General features: G+C 36.0%; 1 protein-coding gene across 1 annotated transcript in view; it reads right to left on the bottom strand.

Annotated features, from left to right (window-relative positions):
* Positions 1–6680: 6680 nt before the first annotated feature.
* Positions 6681–25549, bottom strand: part of LOC145668844 (pancreatic triacylglycerol lipase-like) — a 62301-nt gene continuing 43432 nt past the window's right edge. Inside the window, exons 6-10 of the mRNA XM_081737045.1 lie at positions 17761–17904; positions 14512–14622; positions 12907–13030; positions 10593–10714; positions 6681–7138 (exon numbers count right to left, since the gene is read on the bottom strand). Coding sequence (XP_081593171.1) covers positions 7068–7138; positions 10593–10714; positions 12907–13030; positions 14512–14622; positions 17761–17904 — 572 coding nt within the window. The 3' untranslated portion in view covers positions 6681–7067. The remainder of the gene's footprint in view (positions 7139–10592; positions 10715–12906; positions 13031–14511; positions 14623–17760; positions 17905–25549) is intronic.

Genomic DNA, 25549 nt, shown 5'->3' with positions numbered 1-25549 from the left:
TACTCGAATAACATTTATGATTCAATCACAATATTCATAATCAAATATAGTAAAAATGGATGATTTACTAAATTAAAGAGAAAGATCAAAACATCTATTGTAATTAAGGCACATCACAAAAAATACAGGCTACTTGAAATTAAGTAAAAAATAAAGCATTTCGACTCCTAACAAAGTGAATTAAATTTTGTAAGTCAGTTTTATTGAGGAATGGTTTGGAATTTTATACCAAGCAGGCGTTTCAAATCATTCTTTTTCTTTTCAATTTTCATGCAAAAGAATAAAATGTTTTACTATTTTGTACTAGCACTAGTTCATTGTCTGCATTAATAGTCACGGCAATCTTCAACCTTGTTAATTAATATGATGAATATCAATTACGGTAAGAGACGACTTACACTTTGGAGAAAGGATCTGTTGTTAACAATTCAATATTGTTTAAATGCATACTTATACAATTTTAAATACATGCATTAATACAACACATAGCCAATATTTCCGACAATATAAATATCGTCATTTTCTGAGAAGATTATAGGAAAAGTTAACAACACTCTTCATAAACCAAAATCAAGACTGTATTCTCTTGTTACAATATTATTTCTTATATGTGTTTGATCTCTTTGAAACTTTCTTCCATTCCTAGTTTCCAGTTCCTTCGAAAAACATAAACCAATAAAAAAATGCTATTGAAGAGAATCACTATTACTTATATTTGATCAGTCTTGTGTAATTGGAATTTTTCGCTTACTTTTCGTTTTAGTTCCATTAATATCAATTCCGATTAAATATATATATCAAGAAATATATGGAATGTTATTATTACATCAGATAAACCTAAATTTGGTATGCTTTTCATAAATTTAAAGCCCTATAATGTTTGAATATTATAATTTGATGTTGAACGTGTCATGTGCCAATCTATCATTAAACGGGTACGTTGTCACTATTCGTTCCTCGAGATATTGTCACACTGCTACGCATCTGCAGCTACGTTGCAGTAGGGTAAGGCATCGGATCGAAGACACAGATAAGGAGATGTTACAGAAACCAATTTTCGTTTATTTTATTTTATTTTGTTTGATTATTTCCTGATCAGTCAAATGATGTTATAATTTTCTAACGTTAAATAATTAATTTTCATAATATTTCTAGTGTGCTGTTATTTTCTCTATCTGCACCACATAATCAGAATTGGATTCTATAGACTATGAATTTAATGCCAATTCTTTTCTTCTTCTTAACTATGATTTGTATAATAACTGTACTCAATTATAATCAAACAATAAGATTTCCTAAAATATTTTGTTTCGGTATAATTATCGTTGTCTATTTTGATTATTTAGTGCACATAAGATTGGAAAATAATAATTAATTGTGCCTAGATCATTATTTGTTAAAAAATATATTGGAACTAAGTTTATTTTGAATTAATAATTGACATATCTAGTGAAATGATCAACTTTAGCTAAGTTTCTTGGGCTCATTCTCTTTGATGAGCTAGAGATTGTAAATTCCTTTAACGAATCATGTTCAACTGACCGTTCGAATACTAGATTAAAGTTATAGATATTCAAACTGATATATTCTTACTCCATATACGATAGGAACATGAAATTAGAAATGAAGCAACAAATCGGGTCGCTACATTACATAAACAAAACAGCATACAAAAGGTTAATAGAACAAAAATTAAGTCGTGGACCCATTTGAGTAATATTTATTCGTATGGCTTTGAGATTTATCAATATTGTTCCCTTAATAATTTTGCAATGTATGTAATGGGCCCAGGGAGTAACTAACGGAAACGCAGACCTTGCCGTGCGGGAGGGCCCACAGGCTCCGGTGGGCCCATAAAGATTAAGATAAAGTTGGAGAGAGGGGGCCCAATAATTAGAAATCAACTTTTTCTAGGGGCCCAAAAAGCTTATTAATGCTTGCCCCCTCCAGAAAAGAGTTGAGTTGATTTTGAGTTTAACGTCCCGTTCAGCAGCGAGGCTATATGATACGTGGACCTACTGATTAACGTGAAATCCTAACTACATGAGCTCCCGCCGGGAATTGAACCCGGGTCTCTCACGCCAAAGCCCCCCCCCAGGAAAGAATCTAAGTTGCGGCGCTGGTCATCAGTTGCAGGGATGGTCCCGGCTTACATTACATTTCGTCTTTAATATAACTTCTAACTTCCAAAGAAGAAAAGATGACAGAAATTATTTTCACATTCTTTAAGTTATATCAAAACGTGTAGAAATAGACAGGTCTATGTTTCTGTTCCATAATTATTAGTTTATTTTCTTATATTCATTTAAGGAGTTTGTGGCAAATTGAGGCCATATGATCATGAGGCTGCTGATCATGAGGCGCAATCCACTAGGGGTTCGAATTCCTCTGAAGAGCAAGGTCGGAATTTTAATTGTCCTCAGTATTTCTGTGTTCGTGTTCCTGTAGTGTTTGGAATACGTCAAAAGGACATGAGGTGCCAATGGCGAACAATACTCCGCTTGGGGCGATTTGTTTAAAAAAAATGTTAAAGTAGGAAACTTCCATTGCAGCTACTTGGGTTCAAATCCCGTTGTGGTAATTATTAATTTTTCTGAATGGAAAGATAATGTTTATGTAATTGGTATTGTAATTATGTTATTCCTTTATTATTATTATTATTATTATTATTATTATTATTATTATTATTATTATTATTATTATTATTATTATTATTATTATTATTATTATTATTATTATTGTTATTATTATTATTACCACAGAAGGAAAGAAAAAGTAACATAGTCGAAGTTATTCATAGGAACAGAAAAGATATAGAGTATGTCAGATGTTTCTTAGGTTTATACATGAACGCAATAATATTATTACGTTTACGGATTTACAGATAGAATTATCACTTTATGAGAAGAAATGGAATATAAAGATTTGTTAGCTGATGACAGTCATGCATTTTGTTTCACCCTTCTTCTAAGTAGAAAGGAGAGGTGACATCTGAAATAGGATCATTCTCGTGACTAACGATCCCTATTATAAGTTCGATCACTATTAGTGATTTGAGCACAGCTACGAAAAATTCCTTGGAACTCAGTTTTGGCCCATACTACAGCAGTAAGGACGTGTTTAGCCCTTATGTATTCATCAATTCTTGTCCAAACACGTTACTTGCCAGACAGTTACGAAGGTTGATACAGATGACATAATTTGTGTTATTGGCGTTTCAACTATAAAGGAAGTTGTCTCAACTCTTAGACTCAGAGAAATTGAATATTTTTCATGTTAGTATAAATCAAAAGTATCAGTTTTGTAGATTGTAAAAATTTACTAAAAAGTCACACCCGTTATCGAACTTGCGTCCCCAACATTACGAAACTAACGATTAAGCCACTACTCTAAGACAACACTGTTCTGGAAGAAGGAAAAAATTGTGCTGTAGTGAATTCAGTGTAAGACAGTGAATTCAGTGTGGACACACTTTTGTGATTCCAGTGTAAGAATGCTGAAACTTTCTGATTTCAGTCGTGATAAAATAGTAAAGTATTATGCAGAAACAATAGTCCAGAAAAGTCAACTTTAAAGTGACAACTCATATGTACGGAGGCGCTGCCATATGCTCTCACCTCGGGCCCTGATTTTTCACGGCACGGCATTTGACACATACTTATATTGATTGGAATCCGGTGTCTCAGGGCACTGGATTATTTTTTTAAGTTAATTCATTTAACGAACCTCTCTGCTCACGGCATTGAAGACAGCATCTTCGGACTCGACAAAACGCCAATGAACCACAAAATTACTCCCCCAAAATATGTTAAGTCACCTATATGTGTGATTTGATTACATTAAGGTGAGTCTAAAAAACATTAAAAAAGTTTCAGATAATTATCCCGGAGGAGGGTTGAAACCACCAATCTTATGATTACTGGGCGGGTGTTTTTCCGACTTCGCCACGTAGACGATGGAGGACGCATCGCTTGTAAAGGGATAAATCGTTGAGATCGTTTTAATCTGGTCAATCAGAGTGCTCTTTTAACCGTATATATGAGACGATAACTGTTTGGGATAAGATAAAATACGTTCGCCGTGTAATTTTATAACAAAATGACGCGTGTCTATTTACTTTCTTTCATAGTTCTCCCATACTCACTTTCTAATGATCGACGACAGTTGCCATCTAAATTCATACAATTATCACACTCAAGATTATTCACTTCATGAAGCAGTGGTTATTCTTGACCCCCGGAGCTCACTTTAGGAACAATTCGTCAGGAAAAAATAATATATAATAATAACCGCATGCATCGTGTTGGTCCCTAAGCGATGCTCCGCGACGAATCGAAGGAGCGCGGAACAAAACGAAGTCCTCGCTGCGTCGCGGTGGAAACTTCAACACCCCGACGCGAGATATCTGTTTCGACTCGAGGAAACCCTGCCGGCAGTGGAACACCGTCTCGTCTCTATATTGACGATCGACGTTTACCCGCAAGTGGGCCACTAGGTGTTGGCGACGTTTACGGCATGGGGTAGGTCCATTTACATATCGCCTCGCTGCTGAAAAGGACGTTAAACTCAAAATCAACCTTACAAAAAATACAGTGCTTCGCATCATATATCCATATATGCTTACCATGCGCTTTATAATAATTGCTAAAAGCTTGTTTATTATATGGAGCGCTTAGAGCACAGGGCAATGAACCCATTACGTTGTGAGAAAATAGTCATAAAATTTGTAATATAAGCTTCTGTATGTTGGTCTACGTACCTTGATTTGGGAGTTTCAAATTTCATCCGCTTTTAAACTTACACGTATCGATAATTCAACAAGGAAAAAATTAGACCATGATAATTTAATTGAAATTCATCGTAAGTTTGCCCATGACAAACACTTTACCATTTTATATCCTAAAGGTCAGATCCATTGTTATTGTAACAGAGCGGTGCTTGAGGGTTTGACTGTAGAAATTTAAACTCCGATTAGTTAGAATTTGACAACCTGGTTTTATTACAAGTATAAACTCTTTAGCCGGTAGAAAAGAGAACGTGGATCATGTGTGAGAATTTATGACTGTGTGTTTTGGTGGGTCAGTGGTTCATTATGGGTGGTAGGTGGGAGTGGGTCATGGTGGGTAGTGGGTCAGAGAGGGCCAAGTTGGGTGGTGGATCATGGGTCAGAGTGGGTCGCGGTGGGCGGCGGGTTAAGTTTTCATTCACCCACGCCATCTCTGATCAAATCTGTAAAACCAAACCAAACAAAGAGCAATACTACTACGCAAACGCTCAACATCTTAGCTATTCATGACAAACTATTGCATGATCTGAATAACTCTAGTATATCCACAAACCACAATTTGTCATATTTTACCGAAATACGTCATGACTTTTCTGACAACCTGATATTTGAAATGTCAATACGCAAAGTTCACTGATCTAATCACTTATTCACTTATTCTCTTATGATCATCACAACCTTTAGGGTACTTCCCGTAGATATAGAAAGGTGAAATGTACAGTATCCAGGTTTGGTGTAGCCTGGAAGTAAACCAATGAAAAGCAACAGGATAATATTTCCCTCCTCCAGACCCCCTGAAGTGGAATGTGTTTATTATTCAACAAAAAGACTTGAAATCCAATCAGAAAATTCATAAGATATAAAATATATAGCCAAGTCTCGACTTTGCAATAATAATAAAGAAATAACAGAATTACAAAATTAATTACGTAAACAATACCTTCCAAATAAGAAAAATGACTGCCACGACGACGGGCCGTAACTAATGGGAGGCAGGGGGCCACTGCCCCCCACCTCCAGGGAGGCTCCCCGCCGTTCAAGGGGTTCCCATTTTAAGACAAAATTGTCTTACTTCATATACGATACGAAAATGAAATTATAAGTGAAGCATCAAACAAGTTCACTACATTATATAAACAGAACAGCATACTAAAGGTAAATAAAACAACAATGAATCGTGGGCCCATTTCCGTAAAAAAAAAATGTCTACTATTAGGGGCACTAGAAATATTATCAGATTTGTCAATATTCCCCTCAATGAATTTGTCGTGTATGGAACGGGCCCAGAGGCGTAATTAACGACCCCACAGACCTTGGTGTGTGGGAGATTCCAAGAATTTCAGATATCCTCTGATCTTATTGGCCGATACAAATACAACATCAAGAGTCATGAACTACATATAGCGGAAATTAAGGGAAACTGCTGTCGGCCCTCGTGGCCGAGTGTTCTAGGGCAACGTTCTAGTTCTAGTAGAGGTTCGAGTACATCTGCAAAAAATAAAAAATAAATAAATAAATAAATAAAATGGATACTTGAAACTGTACCAAAACAAGTGTGTCCCAAAGCTTAAGTGTTCCCAAAACAGCTGAGAAAGCGTTGAAAAAAAAACAATATGTACCTTAACCATCAAAGTAACGATGAGTTTCTTCTACACTGTTCACTCAGTCGAACCCAAGATTCCTGTTATTCTTCAAACGTCCATTGCAATTCTTTTTATGGAATGTTATTGTGGAATAAGATCCAATGTGTAACTTACATGGTTTTATGCTTAAATCAAAAACCAGCGAAAATATATATACCTAGGTCGCTAGTTCACTGTGGTTTCAGACAGCTCACTTAACAATGCCTAATGGAAATCGGTAAAAGTAGCGACAATAAAACATGAACAAACTATTTAACATGATTGAAAGTAGAAACAAACTTTTATTTTTGTGACATGGGATCATATAAAACCTAAAAATACAAATTAGTTAACAAAAATAATTACGTCAATCTAAAATAAAATCTAAAATGAAACCAATCCTACAGCTCTATTGGGCATTTTACGTTAATCCTTTGGTTCAGGGATGGAGCATAAATCAGGTCACAAAATATCACTGTTTCGTGGTAGTTCTTGTTGATAAATATTTTAAAATGGTTTCCAACTGAAACACTGTTGGACATCAATTTCCGGATTGCTGCATGTTTTCATTTTTCTTTCTCAGCTGTTCTATATCAAAAAATACTCTTCACCCGCCAGACAAATCGTTTTGTTGGTTGTCGTTCTCACATCGAACGGCGTCAAAACGGGTTAAACGAAGACAATTTGCCTAATGCTTTGTTCATGATTGCATCATTCTCAGGGTCTGGCTCTGCAAAAAGAGAAAGTAACAGTATGTTACATAAGCATGAAACTATTAAATATACAAAATTTATCCGTAGGGTAATGACACTAGCCGCCGCGCGGCGCTCCTGTCGTCAGCAGCGCACTCCCCGGCGAGGGGGGCGGGGTTGTGATGGAGGGCTAAAGCAGTCGCGTCCGAGCTTTGATGCAGTGAGGATTACGCGTGGCGCAAAAGCTGTTTTCGGGGGTTTTTGTCACAGCACAGAACATAAGAAGTGGAGCGTACGCTAGAGCAGCGCTATGCGATTAAATTTTGCTTCCACCTCGGCAAATCAGCTTCCTAGACGTTTGCCTTAGTCAAGGAGGCTTACAAAGACGAAGCCCTGTCAAGGGCCCAGGTTTTCTGGTGGTTGAGTGAGTTCAAGAACGGACAGGAGACCGTTGAAGACATGAAGCGATCTGAACGCCTTTCACCGAGTGCTTTGGACAAAAATGTGGCCAAAGTGAAAAAATGTGGTCATCTCGATTCCGACCTGTAGTCGCATAGCGCTGCTCCAGTGAAAGTTCTATTTCTCACGTTCTCTGCCGTAGCATAAACTCAAAACTAGCTTTCGATCCGCGTCAAAGCTCAAGAGCGACTGCCGGCTGGTGCGTTGCTTAGCTTAGACACCCACCACAAATCCTCCCGCCGGAAGTGCGCTGCTGGCAATTGGAACGGCGTGCGGCGGAAAGTTTCATTACCTTATGGATTAACCATGTAATACATTAAATGAATACAGTAGATATAATACATTATTACTATTGACTATGTAGTACTCATTGACTTTAACAAAAATTAAATATTTAAGTTTTATGTCCCAAGGTTATATAAGGAGACTAATAATTACCGAAAGTGGATGAAAATGAAATGAAATCTTTAAGTTTAACGTACCACGCTTATGCCGGTTAGGCTAAAGGAGACGGTGATAATGAGAAACCGAGGGAAATGGTGGAATGAAGAAGTGGGAGGAAACGGGAGAATCCCGAGAAAACACACGAGCACGGTGTTTGTCCACCCGAAAGTGAATGAATACGAAAGAATTGATGGAATGAGAATGTAGGAAGAAAGGATAACCACGAGAAAACTACAGACAACGATGTTGTCCACCATAAATTTACAATACATGACGTGGGATAGGGCCTAGGATTTCTCACACCAGAGTTGATCGCTCTACCACTGAGCCACCGTGGTCCCTAATTAACTTTAGTATTAACAATTACTTTTGAAACCCTATTTCCTATTAATATTATAAACTGTTTTAAGTAGATTGTAAATTTTTATATTGTAAATTAAATGTATATTTGCTGTGATTAGAACAGCCTTTATTTAAATATGTTATTGTTTACTAGAAGAATATTTTGAAAGTATCCTTGAGATTTTTTAGTACTAATATTTCCCTATAAAGCAATATCTACTGAATTATATTAGTAGTTTCTTATGTTTCTAACCTGTGTTTTAAAGGCACCTCTTGTCTGAACAAAGAATGTCCTGTAACCTTTGCAACGTGCGGTTGGTCACGAAGAAGCACTTGTTAACTTAGTTCCTAAAATATCTACAATTTGGGCGAGAATTAACTTCTTATTGAAAACTGTTTGTACCTTGTTTTCATACTTCCATAATATTTTTAATACCAATTTTCATGAAACAAAAAGTATTTTGTTCCTTACAATGGTAGAATCATTATCAGTGCTAAAATTCCACATCAGCACGAACATTATCCGCAAGTTTTCGTAAACGGTTGGGGATGTTGCGACAGACTTCTGCAGATACTCTAGCGGTATTTTTGCAAGAAATTGGCGAATTCGCTCCTCCAATTTATCAGGAGTTCTTGGTGTCTTGCGATAAACTTCCTTATTCGCACCAGAGAAAGTCGGAGGGTGTTAGGTCAGGATTCCTTCCTGGACGTTCAAGGGGGCCACGATGTGCCAACTAGCGTCATGGATAATGGGCGTCGAGCGACGCACAGACAGGACGTGTGAAATGAACTGGTGCCCATCTTGCATAAGATTAGGTCGTTGTAATTGTTCTGGATAGAACACCATGAATATAATCTTCAATCAAACCGTACTGCATTCATTGTGTTCCGAATGATATATGGACCCACAAACTTTCTTGAATATCATGTCGCCCACACTGTGACCTTTGGGTGATATTGGCTCTTTACAACAACCACTCTCGGATAGCAATTGTGCCTGTTAACAAAGTCCCCAACATGAAACACCTCTTCATCTGACAGAATGTTACCGAAAAGATTGCACCAGTCTTCGTACCAAGCAAGCATCATCTTCCAATAATCCGATTGATAATAACAATTTCCTGGCAATAACTCCTGGCAGTAATGTGATTTCCATGGACGAAAATCCAACTCTTCCTTCATGATAGTTCGGATTGTGTGCTGGGTTAAATCACTATCACGCGACGCCTTTCTTTGTGATTTCAAAGAACTTTGAGGGAACTTTTTCTGAGCCACTTGCAAATTTCCCTCCTTCCTGGATATTGAGGAACAACCGTGTTTCCTAATATCTGCTCCAAAACGTATGCCCATAAGCTTTGAATGGCAGTTCCTTATGGTCTTTCGATCTAGCAAGACTTGAGGTTCTTTCACACTTCGCTACCATCTCTGTACTTGTACCACGGATTGCCATACTTCGCACCGGGATGCCAGCTGGGCCCGCTCACGCAAGGTTAGACGTTGCGGCATGGTTCGCCACTGATCTTGCAATGACATAAATGAGATATCACGTAATAAATTCTAAAGGAACAAAATACTTTTTTCATGAAAACTGGTTAAATATTTTAAAAAGTTATAAACAATTTTCAATAGGGAGTTAATACACGCCCACACTGTAGTTTGTATATTAAAAATACATAAAGGAAAATTATTTTTCTAAATAATTTTGTCAATTATTTTAGGTAAATTGTAAACTGTAATTGTGTTATATATCTAGTTATGAAAAAATACGGAAATATAGACCATCAAACCTCATGTTATAACTAGCACTACGGTTAATGAGAGACAATAATCTGAATTTACCACTCACTCTTAAACTTCCAAGAGTTCTGTAAGAAATATTTATAAGAACATGTAATCCTCAATTAAAAACAAAGAACAAAATGGAGTTCTGTGCTTTGTATTTATTATTATCATTATTATTCAAATACGCATGAAATACTTTTAGTTAATTAAAATTATTTGATGTTTAAGAGCAATATTTTACAATTGATTCAATAATAATAATAATAATAATAATAATAATAATAATAATAATAATAATAATAATAATAATAATAATAATAATAATAATAATAATAACTTATGTGTTAGAATTGTCATAACATAAATAGATTTCTCGAGTGCCAAAAATTTCTCTGAATACAAATTTGAATTTTCAACATTTTACATGCTTGTAATTAGAGATAAATTACGATATTGAAAACTTACTACAATATGGAGGTTTTCCGTTAGTTGTCAGGTAGAAGTCACCTCTTGCTGGAAGACGAGGTGTCTCCAAACCGAGGCTCTGACAGATTTCTGGCGTACACTCATCAGATTTAACCAGTTTACTGAAAAAAAAGAAAATTCAGTTCATACTACGTAGTAGACTAAGAAAAAAGAAAAGAAAAAACTAAAAACAAGAAAAAAAAAAACGAAAACTCGAATTAGTTACTGTTCAAAAATTTTGTGTTCCCTGATTCAAAATTGCACCAGAAAATCCAATATGTTCTAATCAAAAAATTTTTTGTACGCCTTATATCTGGAGAACTACATATAATATGGCCAAACTCAAACTATCACTTTACTCGTTACGATGGCCTTATTCCGTATAAAATACGAAAACTCGATTTAGAGGCCACTCTTAAATTCTGTGGAATCTGATCCAAAAACTAGTTATTGGCCAAGATCACAAACTTTTGATGAATTTTTGGATCATTCCTAAAATTGTTGTTAATTGCTGTTAATTGGTGCATTTGACTAATTAAGAGGAAAGGAACTTTATTTATAGTAATCAATAAATCTAAAGAACTAGTACATTGTTACGTTTGTAAACTACATTGCATAGTGAATCATATTCTCTTTGAAGACAATTTTAAACGACGAAAACAAATATATTTTTGGACAAGCTTATTGAGTCAGCTCAACCTTATACTAGCATTTTACCAGGATCGGTAGGTGTCCTGTTATCCAGCCCTCTTGAAGTGTGGTTTTTTGTCTATCCTACCATAATTGATCTTCCACCCAGGGCCGACCTTAAGCAATTTGCCGCCCAGTGCAATTGCATAATTCCCCCTTTCTCCAGAAAGAAAAAACATTAACAGCAACGATTTGAAGCATTCTACCCCATCATGAACAGTGAAAGGGAGGTAAAAAGTACTCAGAAAGGCCTAAACAGTACAGAAAGGCCGCGGCATCTTGCATCCGGAACTGCTACCAGCTGGTCAGAGCATCAATACAATTGTGTACTATCAGCAATTGAGCCGTGTTTAAGAAAAATTGAAAACTCTGGAGCCAGCACTTCTGAATCGCAAAGGGTTCTCGTGTTAGAGGACAACGCTAAGCCTTCCATGGCTGGGGTGACCAGGGACACCATTCTACGCCTTGGATGGGAAACGCTATTGCAGAAGATCGTCGATGCTGATAGGGACTATTTTTGATCTTCCACTTACGTCTTAGGTGACATATTGATGTTCGAAAGTGGTGGGTGAAAAACCGACAGAACATACTTGGTTACCTTTATATTTCCTCAGAAGATATAGCCTAATACTGTACTTGTATGTGTTGGTTGCTTGGGAATACAACAGAAAATTACCCTTACACAAAGAAAAAGTACGTACTTTATGAAGGCACAGAGTCTTTGCTATACATGAAAATGAAAATTAATGAATACATACTATACAGTACATCAGAAAACACCCGTCAATGACCTTGAACGGGTCTGCAGATTCGCACGGTTTTGTCGCTCTGCCAGGATGCGGCCGACTTGTCGGACTCCCGGGTTATCGAGTGCTGAGTTTTAGGAACTCTACTGTACTTAAAAGAGGGGGAACGCGGGGAGACGCCCTTACTCCATTTCAAAAAATATTTATGGCTTCCCCCACTTCCTAAAACTACAATGAGGAAAGATAGATAGGAGAACGGCGTGCCACCATGCATCTCCTTACATTTTCAGATCCACTTTTATCTTTGCATACTAGGATAGTTGGGATTTTGGGACAGGCATTACTCTGTCTTAATATGAAAGTTCCAACATATTTTTTGCACTTTTGTACTTTTAACACACATCACAGGATAGGCTTAGTACTCCTATTGCTATCTTGAAGCAGTATCCAATCACACAGCCTACACAACCCCCATATCCAACAACGCAGACACCCGAGTTTCACAAGTTAGGAATAAAAATTTGTAACGTTGAAACAAGCTACAGGAGAGAAACATAAATACTATATTTGTATTCTTAATTGAAGGGTTTGGTGCAAGGAGGAGGCAGCTCCACTTTGTGCCGCTATTGAGTTGCACACCATATCACATACAAAAGAAAAAGGCGCTTCGTTTGGTACAAGAATGAGGCAGCTCCACCCGCTAGTTCCAAAGAAATGCGGCAGATGGAGCTGCCTATACCCCGAGTTTGTGTGAATTTTTAAAACTTTTTTTTTTTTTTAATTTGCTACATTCTGGAAAAAGTGGAGCTGCCTGTTTCTTGCACCAAACCCTTAAATTGTTATTAGCATCACATATCTTAGGCTATAATAAAACTTACGTAACGGATCCCAACTCTGGCACAACTTCCTTGCGTCCCCAGAGGGTGCAATTGAAATGGCGGATCGCCTCGTTAAAGTACACTGGCGCTCGTGTGTGACTACAGGTGAAAATATCAGTTAACACTGAAACGATAATACAATTAATGTTATTATTTAATGATTATTAAGGCTTGAATTCTTTTTGCATAGAATTCAATATACAAACATAATTCTGTATGGTTATTTATGATGAGAAACTAAAGCAACAGCAATGTATGTTGAACATTGTTACCAAGCAATGATAAACACAGTTAACCAATGGACATTATGTATCGTCAACAATACATCAGTAGTTCTTGTCGTATGTTTATTTTTCATCTTTCATCTGTTGTTTCTAAAAAAATCAGTCACAAGAATATTACTGTACTATATTGTAAGCATTCAATGAACCTCATTCTATCTTTACTAAAATTGACATAGTGTTTTAAAATGGCATGCTTAGTAAGCATACGGAATATTAGGGTTTCTAAGCCTTTGTTTCAAGAGTTATTAGCCTTCAAAATTGGCTTTGGTCTTAGCGAAAGGATATTAAATATAACAAGCTATCGATGAAACTAATCTGATCTTAACCGGTAGTGAGTACAAATCTTTGGCTCCCAAGTTATTGGCATCAAATTTAGGGTTTATGGGCTTATCCACGGCTTATTCAAGGCAAGTTCAAAATCCCAAAGTTGCTGGTGCTTACTTATGAACCAAAGGTCTGCACACCATTTCATGTGCCTACTAAGCTCATTAAGGTGTGACATCGTTTCGTGTGTGGACAAGCTGGGAAGTTTGCTTCCAGAATTATTGGCCATCAAATTTACTAAGATTGCGACTTACAGACCTATTAAATGAAATAACTGCAGTGTATACTTATAATAGACCTAAAGGTTCGCTAAAAATCCATAAAGACCATTTTTTTCACTTTAGGAGAACTTACTAGTTAGAAATTTATATTTACAAGTAATTGGCAATTCTGTATCCGAACAGACCCAACTGAAGACCTTTCCCATACTCAAAACCAGACGCGTATCCATGGGGGCGCACGGGGGCCGGCCTCCTAAAATTTTCATGGTAGGATTGCAAATTAACTATGATATGGTTGGATCGGGGCCCCTAACTTCTACCGGTTCCCTACATTTTTGGGCTGGCTCCGGGCCTGCTTGAAATCTAAGTACTTTTAGAACTAAATAATTTTAAAGTATATACATTAATTTTTTAGTCTCTGTGTTTACTCCGATAGACATTTAGTTAATAGCGTTATTCTTCATTCTTATAACAAAATATTTCAATTGATCAATTCAACAATAGGTACCTTAGATGGGTACTAGATGATGCTGTCAATAGAGCATCCTTACTTGTGTTATTTACATCCCCTTTTGACTCAAAAAAATGCAGGAATAATGATTTTTTTTAAATATCAGGTTTTGAAAGGATTAAAGCAAAATCTATATACTTATTTTGCATATGTAACATTTTTTATTGCTCCGATTTAATTGTTAATTTTAAATGTTTATTACAACAAAAATTCAATATAACTGTTATGGACCAACCAAAAAGAAAAGAATACACTATTATCTTACCTGTAAGTGGAAGCAATAAGAAATCTTTCACAGTTGTAACATTTGGGAGTTTAACATTGGTAATACAGCCTGGCTGTGTCTTACCACCATTCATATAGAAGTCAACGTGTCCTGTGAAATAATAAATAAATGACAGATTCTAACTTTCATTAATCCTCAAAGTGTTAAGAAATTAGTAATTTTTGTTTTTAGAGTTCATAAATTTCTATAAATTTCTTTCCAAACCTTTCTTGGGTCACTACACTTAAAAAAAAAAAATAAATAATAATAAATAATTTCTTAAATCTGAGAAACCGTTTCTTATCTATGCACCGAGACAATATTTTCTTAGAAATGAGATTTAGCAATTCTCATTCATAAAAAAAAAAGAAAGAAAAAAAAAGAAACAGTGTGGTATCTCGTTCCGCTTTATACAACCTCCTCTACTTTTCTTCATTTCTCATTAATGAGAATTTCAAACACTTATTTCTAAGAAAAGATTTTCTCGGTGCACAGATAAGAAACAATTTCTCAGATTTAAGAATATATTTTTAACAGTGTACGCTCTTGCATAGATTAAGATTGATATTTGTTAATAGAGTATTAATTATTATTGATGCTATGTCATCATATATCAATAACAATTATCATATTATCGTAGTTGTTCCCTTTCAGAAAAAGTAGAAGAAAATGAAATGACATGAAATCTTTCAGTTTAATGACCCACAATTGTGCCCATTAGGTTAAGGGAGACGAATGATTAAGCAAGCGAATGATGATAAATCGAGACTGGATATTAGGCAAAATGCCTATTCTTTAATATTAAAGAAATGATCAAAAATAACGTTTGTAAGTTTATGTGGTAGATTATAGTTTCAATTTAAGTTAATATATTTTGCCTATTTCGCCCATTCCTGCCTAAATAATTGTTTTAGTGCCTAATGTTGCCTATTCTATGCCTTTTCTTCAAAATAATACTTCATTGGGGAAAAATATATAGGGTCTAATTTAATAATTCAAGAAAGGATTCTGCCTCTTCCGAGAAATATAAGTGTTGTTTGTAGTGATAAGATGTCATAGAACTTTGGACTACTATATGTGCTCTAAAACTTTGGACTGTTGTGTGAACTGATAAAATGTATAAAGTTGGACTGTTATGTGTAGTGATAAAGTGCTGTAGAGAGTGTATTTACTAAATATACATGGAATACCTGTCAAGCTTCGTTTTTATATATACAGTAAAGAAGATACTAACAAACAGGTATGTTCCTATATTCTTTGAACATTTTCTATGACTTGAAATTAGTTTTTTAATATTGTATTGAGTATTTATCTTCATTATTTTGAGTTACATTTTAGTGCCTATTTTACTGCCTTTTTAAAAAAATTTGAGCGCCTATGTGCCTGCCTATTTCCCAGTTTTTAATGACTAAACATCCGGTCTCTAATGATAAAAATGGTGGAATGAGAATTGAGAGGAAGTGGGAGCACCCAGAGAAAACCTATGAATAGGATGTTGTCCATCACAAACTTACTTGGCCGGGGATCGAATCGGGGACCTCACACACTACAGGTAAACGCTCTACCACTGAGACACCGTGCCCCCCTCAGAAGAAGTAATTACCACCATCTTCATGTGAATTTCCTGCTATCTTCCCCATTTTCTCCAGGCGTTGGGAGACTACTACTGTATAGCCCAAGCATCAGATACAAGTTTAAAAAAAAAAAAAAATTATTAAAACATCAATTTTTTCATATAACTCCAATCTCCACTTCACTAAATTCGCACAAATACTATTGCATCGTGAGGTACAGATGGTGATCAGAAAAATGGAAACACCTGTAGTTGGCAACACGTCAGATGTATGGGTTGGCAGTTGTGTCGTGGCGCCCGCAGCGCCGGACCGCTGGTGGTGGTGTGTTAGGTCGGTCTCCATACTACGTCAGGCGCAGTGGAACAGATGTGTCCAGTGGCTGCAGCAGACGGAGGTAGTGTAAAATGGGAGACCTCTCAGATTTTCAAAGAGGGCAAATTGTTGGTGCGCGGTCATGTGGAATGAGTGTGACGGCAGTGGCTACTGTGTTAGGTGTGTCGCGTGGGACAGTGTCGAAGGTGATGACGGCCTACACAACACACGGGAAAACCACATCGGGAACAGTGGGCGGAAGAAAATCATGAGTGACAGGTCAAGCCGGGTATTAAAACACATTGTCACGCAGAACCGTCGTGCCAGTGCGGAGCAAGTGACGGAGGAACTCAATCAGCACCTCCCCCACCCTGTTTTGACAATCACAGTCCGCCGCGAATTATATGACATGAACTTACGGAGTTATGTTGCACGGGCCAAACCGCTCATCAGGGACCATAACGCTTTCGCACGCCGCAAATGGTGCCGCGACCATGCAACTTGGACCGTTGAGGACTGGAAACGTGTGATATGGTCGGATGAGTCATCCTTCACCCTATTCCCAACCACGGGGCGTGTTTATGTGTGGAGAACGCCCAAAGAAGCTTATGATCTGCAGTGTCTCCGCCCAACTGTGAAACATGGCGGCGGCTCGGTGATGCTGTGGGCCTCATATCATGGTTTTCATTGGGTCCTGTGGTCACACTTAGCGGACGAATCACTGCCAACGATTATGTCGCAATTTTAGGAGACCACTTGCATCCTATGGTCCGGATGTTGTTCCCGGACAATGACGCAATCTTCCAGGATGATAATGCACCCATTCACACAGCTGGCGTTGTTGCAGCGTGGTTTGAGGAACATCGGGATGAAGTTCAATACCTCCCCTGGCCCGCCCAATCCCCAGATCTCAACATAATTGAACATCTGTGGTTCGTCTTGGAAACACGACTCCGGCGACGATTTCCACCTCCATCCTCTCTCACTGAACTGGCCGATGTCCTGCACGAGGAATGGTGTAAAATTCCATTTGCTACCATTCACGACCTCTATGCCTCCATCCCACGTCGCATCAAGGCTGTTCTGAAGGCGAAAGGTGACCCGACACCATATTAATCTGGTAAGTTGCAATTTCGTTCAGGTGTTTCCATTTTTCTGATCACCACCTGTATATGCTGATTATGTAATTTCATTTTGTTATTTAGGCAAATCATTTCCTAATTGCATGACTAGAACAAGCATGGGAAACAATATTCAAAATAGCTGTTACTAACGTATCAAAACAACTATTTCATGATAGTTACTATTCTTGATAATATTTTATGGTTTTAAAATGTTAAAGAAGTCAAAAATCTTCTCTTACCAACTGAACTAAACATTCCTAATCCGAACAAAGGTATGAAAGGTAATCCGTTCGTATGGAGCACATCCACAAAATCAGCATCCTTATCGTCAATACGAACAATTTCATCTGCGCCTTCAAACTCAGGTTGGGCTGGGTCTAAGGCTGAAATACGAATACATACAATTCATCATTTTCATTCTCAGCAATCTTGTATGAGTTGCAGGTACTAAAACAATGCAGTACTTCATTTTTATAACAATTAGAATAAAATGTGGTACTCTAAGAATAAAGAAGTATGTGATGTTAATAATGAAATTCTTGTATCCCTTATTCTCATATATTTGACTTGATACCTGCAAACAGAGTTCAAAATAGTATTGTAATTTTTACTTCTCTCACTGAACTGCAGGATATTGAACTGATAAACAAGTAAGATTTTTGAAACTACGGTAGACTTTCGAGCTAATAGTGATACTGGAAGTATACTAGACAATACAAGATCCAATAGTGATACTGAAAGTATGCTAGACTATACAAGGTCCAATAGTGATACTGAAAACATTAGACAATACAAGATCCAATAGTGATACTGAAAGTATGCTAGACTATACAAGGTCCAATAGTGATACTGAAAACATTAGACAATACAAGATTCAATAGTGATACTGAAAGTATGCTAGACTATACAAGGTCCAATAGTGATACTGAAAACATTAGACAATACAAGATCCAATAGTGATACTGAAAGTATGCTAGACTATACAAGGTCCAATAGTGATACTGAAAACATTAGACAATACAAGATTCAATAGTGATACTGAAAGTATGCTAGACTATACAAGATCCAATAGTGATACTGAAAACATTAGACAATACAAGATTCAATAGTGATACTGAAAGTATGCTAGACTATACAAGATCCAATAGTGATACTGAAAACATTAGACAATACAAGATTCAATAGTGATACTGAAAGTATGCTAGACTATACAAGATCCAATAGTGATACTGAAAACATTAGACAATACAAGATTCAATAGTGATACTGAAAGTATGCTAGACTATACAAGATCCAATAGTGATACTGAAAACATTAGACAATACAAGATCCAATAGTGATACTGAAAGTATGCTAGACTATACAAGATCCAATAGTGATGCTGAAAACATTAGACAATACAAGGTTCAATAGTGATACTGAAAGTATGCTAGACTATACAAGATCCAATAGTGATACTGAAAACATTAGACAACACAAGATTCAATAGTGATACTGAAAGTATGTTAGACTATACAAGATCCAATAGTGATACTGAAAACATTAGACAATACAAGATTCAATAGTGATACTGAAAGTATGCTAGACTATACAAGATCCAATAGTGATACTGAAAACATTAGACAATACAAGATTCAATAGTGATACTGAAAGTATGCTAGACTATACAAGATCCAATAGTGATACTGAAAACATTAGACAATACAAGATCTAATAGTGATCTACTACTTCCAGTTTCAATCAAAGGATAAAAGAAGACAATTTACTATGTGTGTGAACCTGGCAGAACCCATTTTCGGAAATTGAAAATAAAACATGTAGATCGTTTGTTCATCGTTTGTTCACGATTGTTCACATAAAATTTTTGTTTGTTCACAATTTATAAACAATTTATACGAAAAACAAAATGGGCGGTGCCAACTTCACGCAGCAGAACCCATTTTCAGAAATCGAAAATAAACCATGCAGATCGTTTGTTCATCGTTTGTTCACGATTGTTCACATAAAATTTTCGTTTGTTCACGATTTATAAACAATTTATACGAAAAACAAAATGGGCGGTGCCAACTTCACGCAGCAGAACCCATTTTCAGAAATCGAAAATAAACCATGCAGATCGTTTGTTCATCGTTTGTTCACGATTGTTCACAAAAAAATTTCGTTTGTTCACGATTTATAAACAATTTATACGAAAAACAAAATGGGCTGTGCCAACTTCACGTACCTGAAAATTATTGCAAATCGAAAATTAACCATGCAGATCGTTTGTTCATCGTTTGTTCACGATTGTTCACCAAAAATTTTCGTTTGTTCACGATTTATAAACAATTTATACGAAAAACAAAATGGGCGGTGCCAACTTCACGCAGCAGAACCCATTTTCAGAAATCGAAAATAATCCATGCAGATCGTTTGTTCATCGTTTGTTCACGATTGTTCACAAAAAAATTTCGTCTGTTCACGATTTATAAACAATTTATACGAAAAACAAAATGGGCGGTGCCAACTTCACGCAGCAGAACTCATTTTCAAAAATCGAAAATAAACCATGCAGATCGTTTGTTCATCGTTTGTTCACGACTGTTCACATAAAATTTTCGTTTGTTCACGATTTATAAACAATTTATACGAAAAACAAAATGGGCGGTGCCGACTTCACGTACCTGAAAATTAATGGAAATCGACATTTAACCATGCAGATCGTTTGTTCATCGTTTGTTCACGATTGTTCACATAAAATTTTCGTTTGTTCACGATTTATAAACAATTTATACGAAAAAGAAAATGGGCGCTGCCAACTTCACGTACCTGAAAATTATTGGAAATCGAAATTTAACCATGAAGATCGTTTGTTCATCGTTTGTTCACGATTGTTCACATAAAATTTTCGTTTGTTCACGATTTATAAACAATTTATACGAAAAACAAAATGGGCGATGCCAACTTCACGTACCTGAAAATTATTGCAAATCGAAAATTAACCATGCAGATCGTTTGTTCATCGTTTCTTCACGATTGTTCACAAAAAATTTTTCTTTGTTCACGATTTATAAACAATTTATACGAAAAACAAAATGGGCGGTGCCAACTTCACGCAGCAGAACCCATTTTCAGAAATCGAAAATAAACCATACAGATAGTTTGTTCATCGTTTGTTCACGATTGTTCACATAAAATTTTCGTTTGTTCACAATTTATAAACAATTTATACGAAAAACAAAATGGGCGGTGCCAACTTCACGCAGCAGAACCCATTTTCAGAAATCGAAAATAAACCATGCAAATCGTTTGTTCATCGTTTGTTCACGATTGTTCACATAAAATTTTCGTTTGTTCACGATTTATAAACAATTTATACGAAAAACAAAATGGGCGGTGCCAACTTCACGTACCTGAAAATTATAGCAAATCGAAAATTAACCATGCAGATCGTTTGTTCATCGTTTGTTCACGATTGTTCACAAAAAATTTTCGTTTGTTCACGATTTATAAACAATTTATACGAAAAACAAAATGGGCGGTGCCAACTTCACGCAGCAGAACCCATTTTCAGAAATCGAAAATAAACCATGCAGATCGTTTGTTCATCGTTTGTTCACGACTGTTCACATAAAATTTTCGTTTGTTCACGATTTATAAACAATTTATACGAAAAACAAAATGGGCTGTGCCGACTTCACGTACCTGAAAATTATTGGAAACCGAAAATAAACCATGCAGATCGTTTGTTCATCGTTTGTTCACGATTGTTCACATAAAATTTTCGTTTTTTAACAAATTATAAACATTTTATACGAAAAACAAAATGGGCTCTGCCAACTTCACGCAGCAGAACCCATTTTCAGAAATCGAAAATAAACCATGCAGATCGTTTGTTCACGATTGTTCACCTAAAATTTTCGTTTGTTCACAATTTATAAACATTTTATACGAAAAACAAAATGGGCGGTGCCAACTTCACGCAGCAGAACCCATTTTCAGAAATCGAAAATAAACCATGCAGATCGTTTGTTCATCGTTTGTTCACGATTGTTCACATAAAATTTTCGTTTGTTCACGATTTATAAACAATTTATACGAAAAAGAAAATGGGCGCTGCCAACTTCACGTACCTGAAAATTATTGGAAATCGAAATTTAACCATGCAGATCGTTTGTTCATCGTTTGTTCACGATTGTTCACTAAAAATTTTCGTTTGTTCACGATTTATAAACAATTTAAACGAGAAACAGAATGGGCTGTGCCAACTTCACGCACCAGAACCCATTTTCAGAAATCGAAAATAAACCATGCAGATCGTTTATTCATCGTTTGTTCACGATTGTTCACATAAAATTTTCGTTTGTTCACGATTTATAAACAATTTATACGAAAAACAAAATGGGCGGTGCCGACTTCACGTACCTGAAAATTAATGGAAATCGACATTTAACCATGCAGATCGTTTGTTCATCGTTTGTTCACGATTGTTCACATAAAATTTTCGTTTGTTCACGATTTATAAACAATTTATACGAAAAACAAAATGGGCGGTGCCAACTTCACGCAGCAGAACCCATTTTCAGAAATCGAAAATTAACCATGCAGATCGTTTGTTCATCGTTTGTTCACGATTGTTCACCAAAAATTTTCGTTTGTTCACGATTTATAAACAATTTATACGAAAAACAAAATGGGCGGTGCCAACTTCACGCAGCAGAACCCATTTTCAGAAATCGAAAATAATCCATGCAGATCGTTTGTTCATCGTTTGTTCACGATTGTTCACAAAAAAATTTCGTCTGTTCACGATTTATAAACAATTTATACGAAAAACAAAATGGGCGGTGCCAACTTCACGCAGCAGAACTCATTTTCAAAAATCGAAAATAAACCATGCAGATCGTTTGTTCATCGTTTGTTCACGACTGTTCACATAAAATTTTCGTTTGTTCACGATTTATAAACAATTTATACGAAAAACAAAATGGGCGGTGCCGACTTCACGTACCTGAAAATTAATGGAAATCGACATTTAACCATGCACATCGTTTGTTCATCGTTTGTTCACGATTGTTCACATAAAATTTTCGTTTGTTCACGATTTATAAACAATTTATACGAAAAATAAAATGGGCGGTGCCAACTTCACGCAGCAGAACCCATTTTCAGAAATCGAAAATAAACCATGCAGATCGTTTGTTCATCGTTTGTTCACGACTGTTCACATAAAATTTTCGTTTGTTCACGATTTGTAAACAATTTATACGAAAAACAAAATGGGCGGTGCCGACTTCACGTACCTGAAAATTATTGGAAACCGAAAATAAACCATGCAGATCGTTTGTTCATCGTTTGTTCACGATTGTTCACATAAAATTTTCGTTTTTTCACAAATTATAAACATTTTATACGAGAAACAAAATGGGCTCTGGCAACTTCACGCAGCAGAACCCATTTTCAGAAATCGAAAATAAACCATGCAGATCGTTTGTTCACGATTGTTCACCTAAAATTTTCGTTTGTTCACAATTTATAAACATTTTATACGAAAAACAAAATGGGCGGTGCCAACTTCACGCAGCAGAACCCATTTTCAGAAATCGAAAATAAACCATGCAGATCGTTTGTTCATCGTTTGTTCACGATTGTTCACATAAAATTTTCGTTTGTTCACGATTTATAAACAATTTATACGAAAAACAAAATGGGCGGTGCCGACTTCACGTACCTGAAAATTAATGGAAATCGAAATTTAACCATGCAGATCGTTTGTTCATCGTTTGTTCACGATTTATAAACAATTTATACGAAAAAGAAAATGGGCGCTGCCAACTTCACGTACCTGAAAATTATTGGAAATCGAAATTTAACCATGCAGATCGTTTGTTCACGATTGTTCACATAAAATTTTCGTTTGTTCACGATTTATAAACAATTTATACGAAAAACAAAATGGGCGGTGCCAACTTCACGCAGCAGAACCCATTTTCAGAAATCGAAAATAAACCATGCAGATCGTTTGTTCATCGTTTGTTCACGATTGTTCACATAAAATTTTCGTTTGTTCACGATTTATAAACAATTTATACGAAAAACAAAATGGGTGGTGCCAACTTCACGTACCTGAAAATTGTTGGAAATCGAAAATTAACCATGCAGATCGTTTGTTCATCGTTTGTTCACGATTGTTCACTAAAAATTTTCGTTTGTTCACGATTTATAAACAATTTAAACGAGAAACAGAATGGGCTGTGCCAACTTCACGCACCAGAACCCATTTTCAGAAATCGAAAATAAACCATGCAGATCGTTTATTCATCGTTTGTTCACGATTGTTCACATAAAATTTTCGTTTGTTCACGATTTATAAACAATTTATACGAAAAACAAAATGGGCGGTGCCAACTTCACGTACGTGAAAATTATTGGAAATCGAAAATTAACCATGCAGATCGTTTGTTCATCGTTTGTTCACGATTGTTCACATAAAATTTTCGTTTGTTCACGATTTATAAACAATTTATACCAAAAAGAGAATGGATAGTAACATCTTCAGGTACCTAGAAATATGGTGGATGTTGCAAATAAAGTCTCCAGGAGAATTTAAAATTATTTTTATATATAAACTTTGACAAACCAGATTCCGGTTTTGACGGGAAGTTTGATACAGCCACATATGTAGCAGAAGACATCAGGCTTAGTTATGCATCTGTATTTAGTTGAAGAAGCCGTGATCCAATTGGAAGACTGGAAAAAGAGTGTGTTAAGAACGTATACAGACGAATCGTATTTAAGAAGAAAAAATTAAACAACTTTCTTAGTTCTTGTGAAACCATATATTTTTAATTACATCATTTAGTCCTGTTAAAAGTTATTTGAGAAAATAAAAACAACAATCACCATCTGGCAAATATGAGATGCATTTGACAAGGTAAAAGAACGTGCCGGTAATTGACCCCAGTGAAGTTAGCGACCAAAAGTTTAATAAATCAATATTTTTTTAGAGTTCTGAGTAGCACTCAAAGTGTTCTAGGGTTCTTGCTAGGTTAGACCAATAGTTCTGGGTAAATAAAGATTTTATAGCGATTTTAAAGTTTCGCTGCTAACTTCACGCAACACCAAAAATTTTAAAATGTCTAAATTTTTTTAGAGTTCTGAGTAGCACTCAAAGAGTTCTAGAGTTCTTGGTAGGTTAGACCAATAGTTCTGGGTAAATAAAGATTTCATAGCGATTTTAAAGTTTCGCTGCTAACTTCACGGAAAACCAAAAATCTTAAAATGTCTATACTTTTTAGAGTTCTGAGTAGCACTCAAAGAGTTCTAGAGTTCTTGCTAGGTTAGACCAATAGTTCTGGGTAAATAAAGATTGTATAGCGATTTAAATTGTCGCTGATAACTTCATTCAAAACCGAAAATCTTAAAATGTCTTTATGTATTTAGAATTGTCAATAGCACTTGAAGAGTTCTAAAGTTTCTCATGAAAATTTAGAACAATTCTCGCGAAATAAGGGAATAAATGGGAAATAAATGTTTCGTCATAATGTACTTACCACACATGCATTCGGTGCAAATGATTAACAAGTATATAACACGTGCCTAATAAAATTTAAATAATGTTACCCAAAACATAGGAATCGACAAGTGCTACTCAAAACTCTCATCAGAACTCTATTTCATCACGAAATAAAAGAGTTCTAACACCTTGCTCACAGTCGGCTTGCAAGCGTCCCATAAATTGTTAATCTAAATTCTTATAGTATATTTTAATAGAGCTTGAGTAGTGCTAGTGAGAACTCTCATCGGAACTCTATTTCATTGCGAAATAAAAGAGTTCTATCACCTTGTTCAGAGTCTGTTTGCGAGTGGCGCATAAATTGTTAATTTAAATTGTTAGAAATAAATATTTAACCATTCTACCAACAGAACCCTGTAGAACTTTACGAGTGCTACTCGAAACTCTTACCCCAAGGTGACCAGAATTTTCACTTCCGAAAACGGGACGCATACGAATCGGTTACGGGGGACGAGGGATATCTGACTTCCAGA

This window comes from Thermobia domestica, chromosome 13, assembly GCF_964235325.1.
Source record: "Thermobia domestica chromosome 13, izTheDome1.hap1.1, whole genome shotgun sequence".
Lineage (NCBI taxonomy): Eukaryota > Metazoa > Arthropoda > Insecta > Zygentoma > Lepismatidae > Thermobia > Thermobia domestica.
This window is presented reverse-complemented; position numbering and strand designations above follow the sequence as displayed.